Source organism: Salmo salar, chromosome 18 (genome assembly GCF_965601325.2).
Source record: "Salmo salar chromosome 18, fSalSal1, whole genome shotgun sequence".
Lineage (NCBI taxonomy): Eukaryota > Metazoa > Chordata > Actinopteri > Salmoniformes > Salmonidae > Salmo > Salmo salar.
In genome coordinates, this window is record NC_138308.1 from 36,228,459 (window position 1) to 36,243,259 (window position 14,801).

At 47.8% G+C, this 14,801-nt stretch overlaps 1 protein-coding gene across 1 annotated transcript in view; it reads right to left on the reverse strand.

Annotated features, from left to right (window-relative positions):
* The window catches only part of LOC106595594 (UTP--glucose-1-phosphate uridylyltransferase), a 59,051-nt gene that overhangs the window by 33,925 nt on the left and 10,325 nt on the right, over positions 1-14,801 (reverse strand). Inside the window, 1 exon segment of the mRNA XM_082964932.1 lies at positions 13,842-13,949. Coding sequence (XP_082821058.1) covers positions 13,842-13,949 — 108 coding nt within the window.

A 14,801-nucleotide genomic window follows, 5' to 3' on the forward strand; every position in this document is an offset into this window, starting at 1 on the left:
GTCAGGGTTTAGTTATCACTGTGATGATCTAAGTCAGGGTTTACTTATCACTGTGATGATCTAAATCGGGGTTTAGTTATCACTGTGATGATCTAAGTCAGGGTTTAGTTATCATTGTGATGATCTAAGTCAGGGTTTTTAAACTCGGGGCCCACAGTGGGCCCTGGGCATGTCAGAGGTAGGTCGCCAGTTATGAGAATACATCTAGAATCACACACTGTTGCTTCTTAAATTTCGTTCGTTGGACAATTTAGGTCACAGGAAGGCGGTCAATTTCTAATTTGAGTGAAAAAGTTTAAAGAACCCCTAATCTAATAATCTGAGGTAAAATGAGGTGATTCAGGCCTGTGAGTATTCTGTCATTATCGCTAACTCTACCTGTTGGAAGGCTGAAGCAAAGCAAACAAACCCAAACTGTGTGATAATTAAAGTCATTCTATGTCCATAACCAACTTTCTGTCTACATAACGAAGTAACGAAGACATGAAACCTGGCTGGAGTATTGTATTCAACATGAGGAAGTAATGAAGACATTATGAAACCTGGCTGGAGTATTGTATTCAACATGAGGAAGTAATGACGACATTATGAAACCTGGCTGGAGTATTGTATTCAACATGAGGAAGTAATGAAGACATTATGAAACCTGGCTGGAGTATTGTATTCAACATGAGGAAGTAATGAAGACATTATGAAACCTGGCTGGAGTATTGTATTCAACATGAGGAAGTAATGACGACATTATGAAACCTGGCTGGAGTATTGTATTCAACATGAGGAAGTAATGAAGACATTATGAAACCTGGCTGGAGTATTGTATTCAACATGAGGAAGTAATGAAGACATTATGAAACCTGGCTGGAGTATTGTATTCAACATGAGGAAGTAATGAAGACATTATGAAACCTGGCTGGAGTATTGTATTCAACATGAGGAAGTGTCCTACCTACTTTTCTCTGTCCTCACTTTTAGTATGCCCCTCTCTCCATCTCTCTTACCTCGTTCCCTTTCTTCTTGCCAACCTCTCCCTTCTCTATCGTTGTGCCGGTAACAAAAAGGTTGCTGGTTCGAATACCCAAGCCGACAAGGTGAAAAATAATCTGTCAATGTGCCTTTGAGCAAGGCACTTAACCCTAAATTACTCCAAGGGAGCCATACTACTATGGCTGACCATGTAAAACAACCCATTTCACTGCACCTATCCGGTGTGACAAAATATTTGAAACAATTCTCCCCCCCTCTACCTCTCCTTCCCCTCCCCCTCTCCCACCTCTCCTTCCCCTCCCCCTCTCCCCCCCTCGACCTCTCCTTCCCCTCCCCCCCTCTACCTCTCCTTCCCCTCCCCCCCCTCTACCTCTCCTTCCCCTCCCCCCTCTACCTCTGCTTCCCCTCCCCCCTCGACCTCTCCTTCCCCTCCCCCATCGACCTCTCCTTCCCCTCCCCCCATCGACCTCTCCTTCCCCTCCCCCTCGACCTCTCCTTCCCCTCCCCCCTCGACCTCTCCTTCCCCTCCCCCCTCCCCCCTCGACCTCTCCTTCCCCTCCCCCCTCCCCCCATCGACCTCTCCTTCCCCTCCCCCCTCCCCCCATCGACCTCTCCTTCCCCTCCCCCCTCGACCTCTCCTTCCCCTCCCCCTCCCCCCATCGACCTCTCCTTCCCCTCCCCCCTCGACATCTCCTTCACCTCCCCCCTCGACCTCTCCTTCCCCTCCCCCCTCCCCCCTCGACCTCTCCTTCCCCTCCCCCCTCCCCCCTCGACCTCTCCTTCCCCTCCCCCCTCCCCCCTCGACCTCTCCTTCCCCTCAACCTCTCCCATAAGACGGACTCTGTTTGAGAGGAGTGAGTGTAAGTGTGATTCTCTCTAATAAATGAGAAGGCCCAGCAGTGAGGGTCTGCTACTGAGGGGGAAACAACCCGGGATTTGTGTTGTGTGTATGTGACAGTGTGTGTGTGTGTGTGTATGTGACAGTGTGTGTGTGTGTGTGTGTGTGTGTGTGTGTGTGTGTGTGTGTGTGTGTGTGTGTGTGTGTGTGTGTGTGTGTGTGTGTGTGTGTGTGTGTGTGCGCTAGCTAGGCCCAATTTAGCATCAGGTTGTCCATAGCACTTAGCCTCCTCTCCCTCTCTACCCAATGTAAACTCTGCTTCCAGATAGTGACTCAGTGTTTTTCACAACAGCCTGGGTTCTATCAGAACAGCAACAAGACATCAGAGAGGATACAGAGACATCCAGACAGAGAGAACACACTGAAACCAAACTACAGTGTCTCCTCAGAACTTCTCCACGCACACGCACATCTTGGATTCCTTCACTTTCCTTTCCTCCATTCTCAATCCCTTCCCAACTGTGACTGAGTTCAAGGTAAAGTCTCAAGGAAAGTGTGCTATAAAGGGAATAGGGTGCCATTTGGGACGTTCATTTGGAACCCAGCCCATATTCCCCCCCGCTCAGGGACCAAAGAGAAATGGAACTGTTTCAGGACGTAATCAGCACAAAGGCTGTGTGTGCATTCCAAAATGGCACCCTATTCCCTATATAGTACACTGCTTTTGACCAGGGTCCAGTATATAGGGAATAGTGTTCCCTTTGGGATGCAGCCTGTATGTTGGTGCTGGATCAGAATACTCAGTAGTACGACTGACGCACACAGCTGAGAGAATGGACTTCAAAGAGCATCCCTAGAGACATGGCAACCCTGTGGTTTAAAACAGAGAAAACTATGGTAATACTGGAATTCTATACTGAGGGAGAATATGGCAAACCTGTGGTTTTAAACTGAGGGAGAATATGGCAATACTGTGGTTTTATACTGAGAGAAAACTATGGCAATACTGTGGTTTTATACTGAGGGAGAATATGGCAATACTGTAATTTTATACTGAGGGAGAATATGGCAATACTGTAATTTTATACTGAGAAGAAACTATGGCAACCCTGTGGTTTTAAACCCTAATCCTGAGTACCTGTATGTCGGCAGGTAGCCTAGTGGTTAGAGCGTTGGACTAGTAACCGAAAGGTCGCAAGATTGAATCCCCGAGCTGACAAGGTAAAAGATCTGTCGTTCTGCCCCTGAACAAGGCAGTTAACCCACTGTTCCCCGGTAGGCCGTCATTGTAAATAAGAATTTGTTCTTAACTGACTTACCTAGTTAAATGAAGGTTAAAAATATAAAAAATGTCTGAGTTCTCAACATCAGACCTGACAGAAATCTCAGTGGGATGGAAATGTTGTCTGTGTGTCTAAATAAGAATTGGTTCTTGACTTGTCTGGTTAAACAAACATGACAAACATTAATCAAACATCCAACCTGAACAAGTTGGATGTTTGAGATCTTCATTGAGTAAGATGGCGCCGGAGAAGAAGGCTGTTTTAGGTGCCCCCAGCCGATTGTGTTTTGTTGTTCGTTTATTTGCGCTGTAACTTTTTTTAAATGATTTTGTACATAATGTTGCCGTTACCGTCTCTTATGACCGATAATAACTTCTAGTCATCAGGACTGTGATTACTCACCACGGACTAGCAGAATCCTCTTTTTCCTTTCACGACTCTGACGAGCCCGACGCCAAGGATATACTGCTTCCTCGGGAACAGGCCCCAATCCCCGTGATCTGGTTGAAGAGTAGGCGGAGAAAGAGAGAGTCCGAAAGTCGGGCTGCCTTCTGAGAATTCGTAGGCAATCGAATAAACCCCCACTTCCCTCCATTCTGCTAGCAAATGTGCAATCTTTGGACAATAAAATCGACGAGTTACGTAGAAGATTAAACTACCAACGTGACATTAAAAACTGTAACATCTTATGCTTCACGGAGTCATGGCTGAACAATGACAATATCAACATACAGCTGGCTGGTTATACGATGTACAGGCAGAATAGAACAGCGGCGTCTGGTAAGACAAGGGGCGGCAGCCTATGTATTTTTGTAAACAACAGCTGGTGCACGATATCGGAGGACATCTCGAGCTATTGCTCGCCTGAGGTAGAGTATCTCATGATAAGCTGTAGACCACACTACCTACCGAGAGAGTTTTCATCTGTATTCTTTGTAGCTGTTTACATACCACTACAGTCAGAGGCTGGTACTAAGATGGCGGAATACAGCTTATTCAATGCTATTAGCAAACAAGAAAACGCTCACCCAGAGGTGGCACTCCTAGTAGCTGGGGACTTTAATGCAGGGAAACTTAATTCCGTTTGACCAAATTTCTATCAGCATGGTAAATGTGCAACCAGAGGAAAAAGAACTCTGGACCACCTATACTCCACACACAGAGATGCATACAAAGCTCTCCCTCACCCACCATTTGGCAAATCTGACCATAATTCTATCCTCCTGATTCCTGCTTACAAGCAAAAATTAAAGCAGGAAGCACCAATGACTCGGTCTATAAAAAAGTGGTCAGAGGAAGCAGATGCTAAGCTAAAGGACTGGTTTGCTAGCACAGACTAGAATATGTTCCGAGATTCCTCCGATGGCATTGAGGAGTACACCACATCAGTCATTAGCTTCATCAATAAGTGCATCAATGATGTCGTCCTCACAGTGACCGTAAGTACATACGGAACCAACCAGAAGCCATGGATTACAGGCAGCATCCGCACTGAGCTAAAGGCTATAGCTGCCGCTATCAAGGAGCGGGACTCTAACCCGGAAGCTTATAAGAAATCCGCTATGCCCTCCGACGAACTATCAAACAGGCAAAGCGTCAATACAGGACTAAGATCGAATCGTACTACACCGGCTCTGATGCTCGTTGGATGTGGCAGGGGTTGCAAACCATTACAGACTACAAGGGGAAGCACAGCCGAGAGCTGCCCAGTGACACGAGCCTACCAGACTAGCTAAACTACTTCTATGCTCACTTCGAGGCAAATAACACTGAAACATGCATGAGAACACCATCTGTTCCGGAAGACTGTGTAATCACGCTCTCCGCAGCTGATGTGAGTAAGACCTTTAAACAAGTCAACATTCACAAGGCCGCAAGGCCAGATGGATTACCAGGACGTGTACTGCGAGCATGCGCTGACCAACTGGCAAGTGTCTTCACTGACATTTTCAACCTCTCCCTGTCCAAGTCTGTAATACCAACATGTTTTAAGCAGACCACCATAGTCCCTGTGCCCAAGAACACTAAGGTAACCTGCCTAAACAACTACCGACCCGTAGCACTCACGTCTGTAGCCATGAAGTGCCTTGAAAGGCTGGTCATGGCTCACATCAACACCATCATCCCAGAAACCCTAGACCCACTCCAATTTGCATACCGCACCAACAGATCCACAGATGATGCAATCTCCATTGCACGCCACACTGCACTTTCCCACCTCACCTATGTGAGAATACTATTCATTGACTACAGCTCAGCATTCAACACCATAGTGCCCTCAAAGCTCATCAATAAGCTAAGGACCCTGGGACTAAACACCTCCTTCTGCAACTGGATCCTGGACTTCCTGACGGGCCGCCCCCAGGTGGTAAGGGTAGGTAACAACACATCCGCCACGCTGATCCTCAACACAGGGAACCCTCGGGTGCGTGCTCGGTCCCCTCCTGTACTCCCTGTTCACTCATGACTGCACGACAGGGGCACGACTCCAACACCATCATTAAATTTGCAGATGACACAACAGTGGTAGGCCTGATCACCGACAACGACGTGACAGCCTATAGGGAGGAGGTCAGAGACCTGGCCGTGTGGTGCCAGGACAACAACCTCTCCCTCAACACGATCAAGACTAAGGAGATGATTGTGGACTACAGGGAAAAAGAGGACTGAGCTCACCCCCATTCTCATTGACGGGGCTGTAGTAGAGCAGGTTGAGAGCTTCAAGTTCCTTGGTGTCCACATCACCAACAAACTAACATGGTCCAAGCACACCAAGACAGTCGTCAAGAGGGCACAACAAAACCTATTCCCCCTCAGGAGACTGAAAAGATTTGGCATGGTACTCAAATCCTCAAAAGGTTCTACAGCTGCACCATCGAGAGCATCCTGACTGGTTGCGTCACTGCCTGGTATGGCAACTGCTCAGCCTCCAACCACAAGGCACTACAGAGGGTAGTGTGAACGGCCCAGTACATCACTGAGGACAAGCTTCCTGCCATCCAGGACCTCTGTACCAGGCGGTGTCAGAGGAAGGCCCTAAAAATTGTCAAAGACTCCAGCCACCCTAGTCATAGACTGTTCTCTCTGCTACCGCACGGCAAGCGGTACCGGAGTGCCAAGTCTAGGTCCAAGAGGCTTCTAAACAGCTTCTATCCCCAAGCCATAAGACTCCTGAACATCTAGTCAAATGGCTACCCAGACTATTTGCAGTGCCCCCCCCTCACCCCCTCTTTACACCACTGCTACTCTCTGATGTCATCTATGCATAGTCACTTTAATAACTCTACCTACATGTACATACTACCTCAAATAACCGGTGCCCCCGCACACTTACTCTGTATCGGCACCCCCCTGTATATATTATTATTTCACTGCTGCTCTTTAATTACTTGTTACTTTTATCTCTTATTCTTATCTGTATTTTATTTTAACTGCATTGTTGGTTAGGGTCTCGAAAGTAAGCATTTCACTGTTAGGTCTACACCTGTTGTATTCGACACATGTTACTAATAACATTTGATTTGATTTGAGTAGCCCTGCGCTGAGAGGTACTACACCAAGTAACTGTGCTTTTGAACTGAGCTCAAATCAGCTCAACTCTGCGCTTTTGAACTGAGCTCAATCAGCTCAACTCTGTGCTTTTGAACTGAGCTCAATCAGCTCAACTCTGTGCTTTTGAACTGAGCTCAATCAGCTCAACTCTGTGCTTTTGAACTGAGCTCAATCAGCTCAACTCTGTGCTTTTGAACTGAGCTCAATCAGCTCAACTCTGTGCTTTTGAACTGAGCTCAATCAGCTCAACTCTGTGCTTTTGAACTGAGCTCAATCAGCACAACTCTGTGCTTTTGAACTGAGCTCAATCAGCTCAACTGGATGTAGAGTAGCAGTAGTGTCTCAGTGCAGCAGGCCTGATCTAGGATCAGATCCTCTCTGTCCATGTCATCTTATTCATTGTGATCTAAAACAGGGTTTCTTCATCCTGGTCCTGGAGACCCAAAAGGGTGCAGACAGCTGATTGAAATGATAAAGTCATCAACAGGCTTTGATGATTTGAATCAGGTGGGTAGTGCTGAGGCAACAACTAGTAATGATTAAGAAACACTCACCTGAACGGCCATACTGGATGAAAGTAGAGAAGACTTGCAAGGTCCTGGTCCTGAATTGAGTCAAGATGAGGACATGAGAAACCTGGTCCTGAATGGAGTCAAGATGAGGACATGAGAAACCCGGTCCTGAATGGAGTCAAGATGAGGACATGAGAAACCTGGTCCTGAATGGAGTCAAGATGAGGACATGAGAAACCTGGTCCTGAATGGAGTCAAGATGAGGACATGAGAAACCTGGTCCTGAATGGAGTCAAGATGAGGACATGAGAAACCTGGTCCTGAATGGAGTCAAGATGAGGACATGAGAAACCTGGTCCTGAATGGAGTCAAGATGAGGACATGAGAAACCTGGTCCTGAATGGAGTCAAGATGAGGACATGAGAAACCTGGTCCTGAATGGAGTCAAGATGAGGACATGAGAAACCCGGTTCTGATTGGAGTCAAGATGAGAGATGAGGATATGAGCTGAAGAGGCACTCCCTCCCTCCCTCCCTCCCTATTACCTGTCATCACTACTACATGACGTAATGCTCCTTTAAAAAGGGGCAATCAGCAGTTGTTACATTCATTTCTGGACTTATAAATGTACTATATCTACCCAATGATTCTTGAAGAATATAACTTATAAATGTATTATATCTACCCAATGATTCTTGAAGAATATAACTTATAAATGTATTATATCTACCCAATGATTCTTGAAGAATATAACTTATAAATGTATTATATCTACTCAATGATTCTTGAAGAATATAACTTATAAATGTATTATATCTACCCAATGATTCTTGAAGAATATAACTTATAAATGTACTATATATACCCAATGATTCTTGAAGAATATGACTTATAAATGCCTCATGAGCTTAGTTCAACTGTCGTACCCTATCAGAACCCAAAATATAAACTAGTTTTACTCCAATTTTTGTAATCAAAGTAAACAAGCACTATATTGCCTCAAAACATGGTTAAAACTATCATTTTGATATCATGGATTCTCAGTCTATGAATTTGAGAGTGGTAACATTTCTCCAGCCCCATCCCTCAGCTTTTTACCCAAACAGTGGCAGGGAGTTCACTTTGTTATTACTTCTGATTGCCGCTTTAACATTTGTACTGACCTTTTAATAATCTCACAGTGAAGCTGATGTGTCAGAAACAGGATATACAGGTTACCAGATACCAGATATAATTTACTACGATAATGTGGATAATTATACAAATATTCCACAACAAAGGAACCTCTCCCCTCCTATACCAGTGAGCTCTACAGTTGCCTTAAAAGCAGAAGACGACCCTGAACAATAGAAAAAGGTCTTCAACTATCCAAGGTCTTCTAGAACCTACCTAGCCCAGATGTAAGGCTTGGTTGAAGATGAATAACAAGGACAGCTAAAAGAACTCTGAAGAATAGGGAGGTTGTGCTGGACTCTGTTCTAATGGAAGCCCTGCCTACACCAGACCCCATCTCAGTCTTTCTGTCAAGCCCTCTTCTCTTCAGAACTTCCCACTGGCTTATCAGAAAGTGAAAACATCTGAAAGAAGATCAAAAGGAGATTGGTCAATTCTCTTTTTGTTATAAATAAATAAATAAATAAGAGGAACAGCAGTGAGAGCAAGAAGAACCCTCCAAAGAATAGTGGAACCCTCCAAAGAATAGTGGAACCCTCCAAAGAATAGTGGAACCCTCCAAAGAATAGTGGAACCCTCCAAAGAATAGTGGAACCCTCAAAAGAATAGTGGAACCCTCCAAAGAATAGTGGAACCCTCCAAAGAATAGTGGAACCCTCCAAAGAATAGTGGAACCCTCCAAAGAATAGTGGAACCCTCCAAAGAATAGTGAGTTCTTCCTGTCTCCCAGAAGGTTCCTGAATCCTGTTTCCCAGCAAGCCCATGTCATCCAATCCCTCTGTCCTTCACTCTGCCCCTCCTCCCGAGCTTCAGCTTGGAACACATTGCAAACAATAATTATTATGCAACTGACACACACTGAGGCCAAGAAGGAAATAAGCCAGGCCAGTCCCGATCCACAGGCCAAATACTGACACGTTGTAAACGCCAGGTTATCAGGTTTGGTTACTTTAACGCATCACTCATATCGCCCATCAAGGGTGGATGGCTTTTTTTGTATTCAAACTAGTTGAATGAATAAGTAAGATTTACAAAACATTTACACCTGTCCCACTGGTCAGTCATCTGGACCACAGAGTTCCTGCTTGCTGAAGCAGTGCAGTTTCACTCGCTCTTTCCTTTGTGAAATGCTTTCGGATTGCAATGTTTCAAAAAGTAGGCCGAACGCCAGGGGAAACCCTGTAAAGAAAGCAACCACTGTTCTTACTGTTGGGGAAAAAGGTCCCAGCTTTCTGGTCTGAGTTGTATTTACTATTGAACAAAGGGCACTTCCATCTGCCATTCAAGGTGGGTGCATGGGCCTATACATCACATGTACTGTTATATACCAATAACACGGCTAACCATCACTAATAGGCTACACTTAGCTAACCACTTCCTCAACTGGTGAATTAGAAACAAATGAATGAACCCATCTTCAGGTTCTGCTCTCCTCACGTATGCAGAACACACACCCTCAAGACATAAATCACTAAAACTGCTTGTAAAACACTCAAACATGCACACAAACATCCATCATCCCACACACACACACTACCCATCACTCATTTTGAAGACTGCTGGTTCATAGGAACAAAGCCATCAATAGTAATTTCAACATGAACAAACTACGACACACCCCACCCAGCCCCACCTCTCTCTCACACACACACACACACACACACACACACACACACACACACACACACACACACACACACACACACACACACACACACACACACACACACACACACACACACACGTATATGTTCAGTCCTACACGTAAACAAAACTGTGCAGTCAAAACTGCACAAAAAAATCTCTCTTAAGGTGCTCTGTCACTTTCTTTCCCTATCCACAAAACAAAATGAGACATCCCTCTCTCTCTATTCTGTCTATTTCTTCCCCTGGTCTCTGTTTCTTTCTATCCTTCTGTCTCTCTCTCTGTCTCTCTCTCCTTCTGTCTCTGTCTCTCTCCTTCTGTCTCTCTCCTTTGTCTCCGTCTGTCACTCTCTCTATTCTGTCACTTTCTCTCTCCATTTCTTCCCCAGGTCTCTGTTTCTCTCCCTCCCTCCTTCCCCCCCAGGTCTCTGTTTCTCTCCCTCCCTCCTTCCCCCCCCCAGGTCTCTGTTTCTCTCCCTTCCTCCTTCCCCCCCCCAGGTCTCTGTCACTCTCCCTCCCTCCTTCCCTCCCCCCAGGTCTCTGTTTCTCTCCCTCCCTCCTTCCCTCCCCCAGGTCTCTGTTTCTCTCTCTTCCCCAGGTCTCTGTTTCTCTCCCTCCCTCCTTCCCCCCCTCAGGTCTCTGTTTCTCTCCCTCCCTCCTTCCCCCCCCCAGGTCTCTGTTTCTCCTCTTCCCCAGGTCTCTGTTTCTCTCCCTCCCTCCTTCCCTCCCCCCAGGTCTCTGTTTCTCTCCCTCCCTCCTTCCCTCCCCCCAGGTCTCTGTTTCTCTCCCTCCCTCCTTCCCCCCCCAGGTCTCTGTTTCTCTCCCTCCCTCCTTCCCTCCCCCCAGGTCTCTGTTTCTCTCCCTCCCTCCTTCCCCCCCCCAGGTCTCTGTTTCTCTCCCTCCCTCCTTCCCCCCCCAGGTCTCTGTTTCTCTCCCTCCCTCCTTCCCCCCCCCCAGGTCTCTGTTTCTCTCTCTTCCCCAGGTCTCTGTTTCTCTCCCTCCCTCCTTCCCCCCCCCAGGTCTCTGTTTCTCTCCCTCCCTCCTTCCCCCCCCCAGGTCTCTGTTTCTCTCTCTTCCCCAGGTCTCTGTTTCTCTCCCTCCCTCCTTCCCTCCCCCCAGGTCTCTGTTTCTCTCCCTCCCTCCTTCCCCCCCCCAGGTCTCTGTTTCTCTCCCTCCCTCCTTCCCCCCCCCCAGGTCTCTGTTTCTCTCCCTCCCTCCTTCCCCCCCCAGGTCTCTGTTTCTCTCCCTCCCTCCTTCCCCCCCCCCAGGTCTCTGTTTCTCTCCCTCCCTCCTTCCCCCCCCAGGTCTCTGTTTCTCTCCCTCCCTCCTTCCTCCCCCCAGGTCTCTGTTTCTCTCTCTTCCCCAGGTCTCTGTTTCTCTCCCTCCCTCCTTCCCTCCCCCCAGGTCTCTGTTTCTCTCTCTTCCCCAGGTCTCTGTTTCTCTCCCTCCCTCCTTCCCCCCCCAGGTCTCTGTTTCTCTCTCTTCCCCAGGTCTCTGTTTCTCTCCCTCCCTCCTTCCCCCCCCCAGGTCTCTGTTTCTCTCCCTCCCTCCTTCCCTCCCCCCAGGTCTCTGTTTCTCTCCCTCCCTCCTTCCCTCCCCCCAGGTCTCTGTTTCTCTCCCTCCCTCCTTCCCCCCCCCAGGTCTCTGTTTCTCTCTCTTCCCCAGGTCTCTGTTTCTCTCCCTCCCTCCTTCCCCCCCCCCCAGGTCTCTGTTTCTCTCTCTTCCCCAGGTCTCTGTTTCTCTCCCTCCCTCCTTCCCTCTCTCCCCAGGTCTCTGTTTCTCTCCCTCCCTCCTTCCCTCCCCCCAGGTCTCTGTTTCTCTCCCTCCCTCCTTCCCCCCCCCAGGTCTCTGTTTCTCTCTCTTCCCCAGGTCTCTGTTTCTCTCCCTCCCTCCTTCCCCCCCCCAGGTCTCTGTTTCTCTTTCTTCCCCAGGTCTCTCTCTCTCTCTCTTTCTTCCCCAGGTCTCTCTCTCTCTCTCTCTCTTTCTTCCCCAGGTCTCTCTCTCTCTCTCTTTCTTCCCCAGGTCTCTCTCTCTCTCTCTCTTTCTTCCCCAGGTCTCTCTCTCTCTCTCTTTCTTCCCCAGGTCTCTCTCTCTCTCTCTCTCTTCTTCCCCAGGTCTCTGTCTCTCTCCTTTCTCCCCAGGTCTCTCTCTCTCTCTCTTCTTCCCCAGGTCTCTCTCTCTCTCTCTTTCTTCCCCAGGTCTCTCTCTCTCTCTCCTCTTCCCCAGGTCTCTGTTTCTCTCTCCCCAGGTCTCTCTCTCTCTCTCTTTCTTCCCCAGGTCTCTCTCTCTCTCTCTTTCTTCCCCAGGTCTCTGTCTCTCTCCATTTCTTCCCCAGGTCTCTCTCTCTCTCTCTTCTTCCCCAGGTCTCTCTCTCTCTTTCTTCCCCAGGTCTCTCTCTCTTTTTCCCCAGGTCTCTCTCTCTTTTTCCCCCAGGTCTCTCTCTCTCTCTCTTTCTTCCCCAGGTCTCTCTCTCTATTTCTTCCCCAGGTCTCTCTCTCTCTCTTTCTTCCCCAGGCCTCTCTCTCTCTCGTCTCTCTTTCTTCCCCAGGTCTCTCTCTCTCTATTTCTTCCCCAGGTCTCTCTCTCTCTCTTTCTTCCCCAGGTCTCTCTCTCTCTCTTTCTTCCCCAGGTCTCTCTCTCTCTCTATTTCTTCCCCAGGTCTCTCTCTCTCTCATTTCTTCCCCAGGTCTCTCTCTCTCTCTTTCTTCCCCAGGTCTCTCTCTCTCTCTATTTCTTCCCCAGGTCTCTCTCTCTCTCTTCTTCCCCAGGTCTCTCTCTCTCTCATTTCTTCCCCAGGTCTCTCTCTCTATTTCTTCCCCAGGTCTCTCTCTCTCTCTATTTCTTCCCCAGGCCTCTCTCTCTCTATTTCTTCCCCAGGTCTCTCTCTCTCTCATTTCTTCCCCAGGTCTCTCTCTCTATTTCTTCCCCAGGTCTCTCTCTCTCATTTCTTCCCCAGGTCTCTCTCTCTATTTCTTCCCCAGGTCTCTCTCTCTATTTCTTCCCCAGGTCTCTCTCTCTATTTCTTCCCCAGGTCTCTCTCTCTATTTCTTCCCCAGGTCTCTCTCTCTATTTCTTCCCCAGGTCTCTCTCTCTCTCATTTCTTCCCCAGGTCTCTCTCTCTATTTCTTCCCCAGGTCTCTCTCTCTATTTCTTCCCAGGTCTCTCTCTCTATTTCTTCCCCAGGTCTCTCTCTCTCTATTTCTTCCCCAGGTCTCTCTCTCTCTCTATTTCTTCCCCAGGTCTCTCTCTCTCATTTCTTCCCCAGGTCTCTCTCTCTCTATTTCTTCCCCAGGTCTCTCTCTCTATTTCTTCCCCAGGTCTCTCTCTCTCTATTTCTTCCCCAGGTCTCTCTCTCTATTTCTTCCCCAGGTCTCTCTCTCTCTATTTCTTCCCCAGGTCTCTCTCTCTCTATTTCTTCCCCAGGTCTCTCTCTCTCTCTCTATTTCTTCCCCAGGTCTCTGTTTCTGGGCCCAGTCAGCTGTGAGAGAAAGCTTGGGGGTTGTGGAGGGAGCACTGGAGCTCTAGCAGAGACAGGGGGAGCCAGCTGGCTGCGTGCCCAGAGGAAGAGACCCCAAAGCTGGCCTCTCTGTGTGAGCTCTCCCCCTGGCCTCCACTGTTCCCATCTGCCTGAGAGAGTCCACTTCATCACACCGTATTACTGGATCACTCACTGATGAGCTAACAGATACACACAATGTACAGTATATGCAAGTACACACATGCACACACACACAATGTACAGTACACACACACACACACACACACACACACACGCACACACACACACACACGCACACACACACACACACACACACACACACACACACACACACAGGGTTTTTATTTGAGCCTTACGGAGTCTTCTGGAGGTCTGTGTATCTTGGGCCAGTCCACCGACGGCCCCTTCACCTGCAGAAACCTGTGGAACAGCTTCTTGAATCCATCAAAGTCCTTCCTGGAGACCTGGAATACACAAGGAGTATACATTACAACAACAACATTACTTTATTTACTACATGAGCCACTGAAATGTGTCTTCAGCATATCCCATTATCCCCAGTAGGCATACAAACAGACAGAGACATGCTGGGTTACTGGTTGCACCATACATATAGACAGAGAGAGGCTGGGTTACTGGTTGTACCATACATACTGTAGACAGAGAGAGGCTGGGTTACTGGTTGTACCATACATATAGACAGAGAGAGGCTGGGTTACTGGTTGTACCATACATATAGACAGAGAGAGGCTGGGTTACTGGTTGTACCATACATATAGACAGAAAGAGGCTGGGTTACTGGTTGTACCATACATATAGACAGAAAGAGGCTGGGTTACTGGTTGTACCATACATATAGACAGAGAGAGGCTGGGTTACTGGTTGTACCATACATATAGACAGAGAGAGGCTGGGTTACTGGTTGCACCATACATACTGTATACAGAGAGAGGCTGGGTTACTGGTTGCACCATACATATAGACAGAGAGAGGCTGGGTTACTGGTTGTACCATACATATAGACAGAGAGAGGCTGGGTTACTGGTTGCACCATACATACTGAGACAGAGAGAGGCTGGGTTACTGGTTGTACCATACATATAGACAGAGAGAGGCTGGGTTACTGGTTGTACCATACATACTGTAGACAGAAGAGAGGCTGGGTTACTGGTTGTACCATACATACTGTAGTACAGAGAGAGGCTGGGTTACTGGTTGTACCATACATATAGACAGAGAGAGGCTGGGTTACTGGTTGTACCATACATACTGTAGACAGAGAGAGGCTGGGTTACTGGTTGTACCATACATATAGA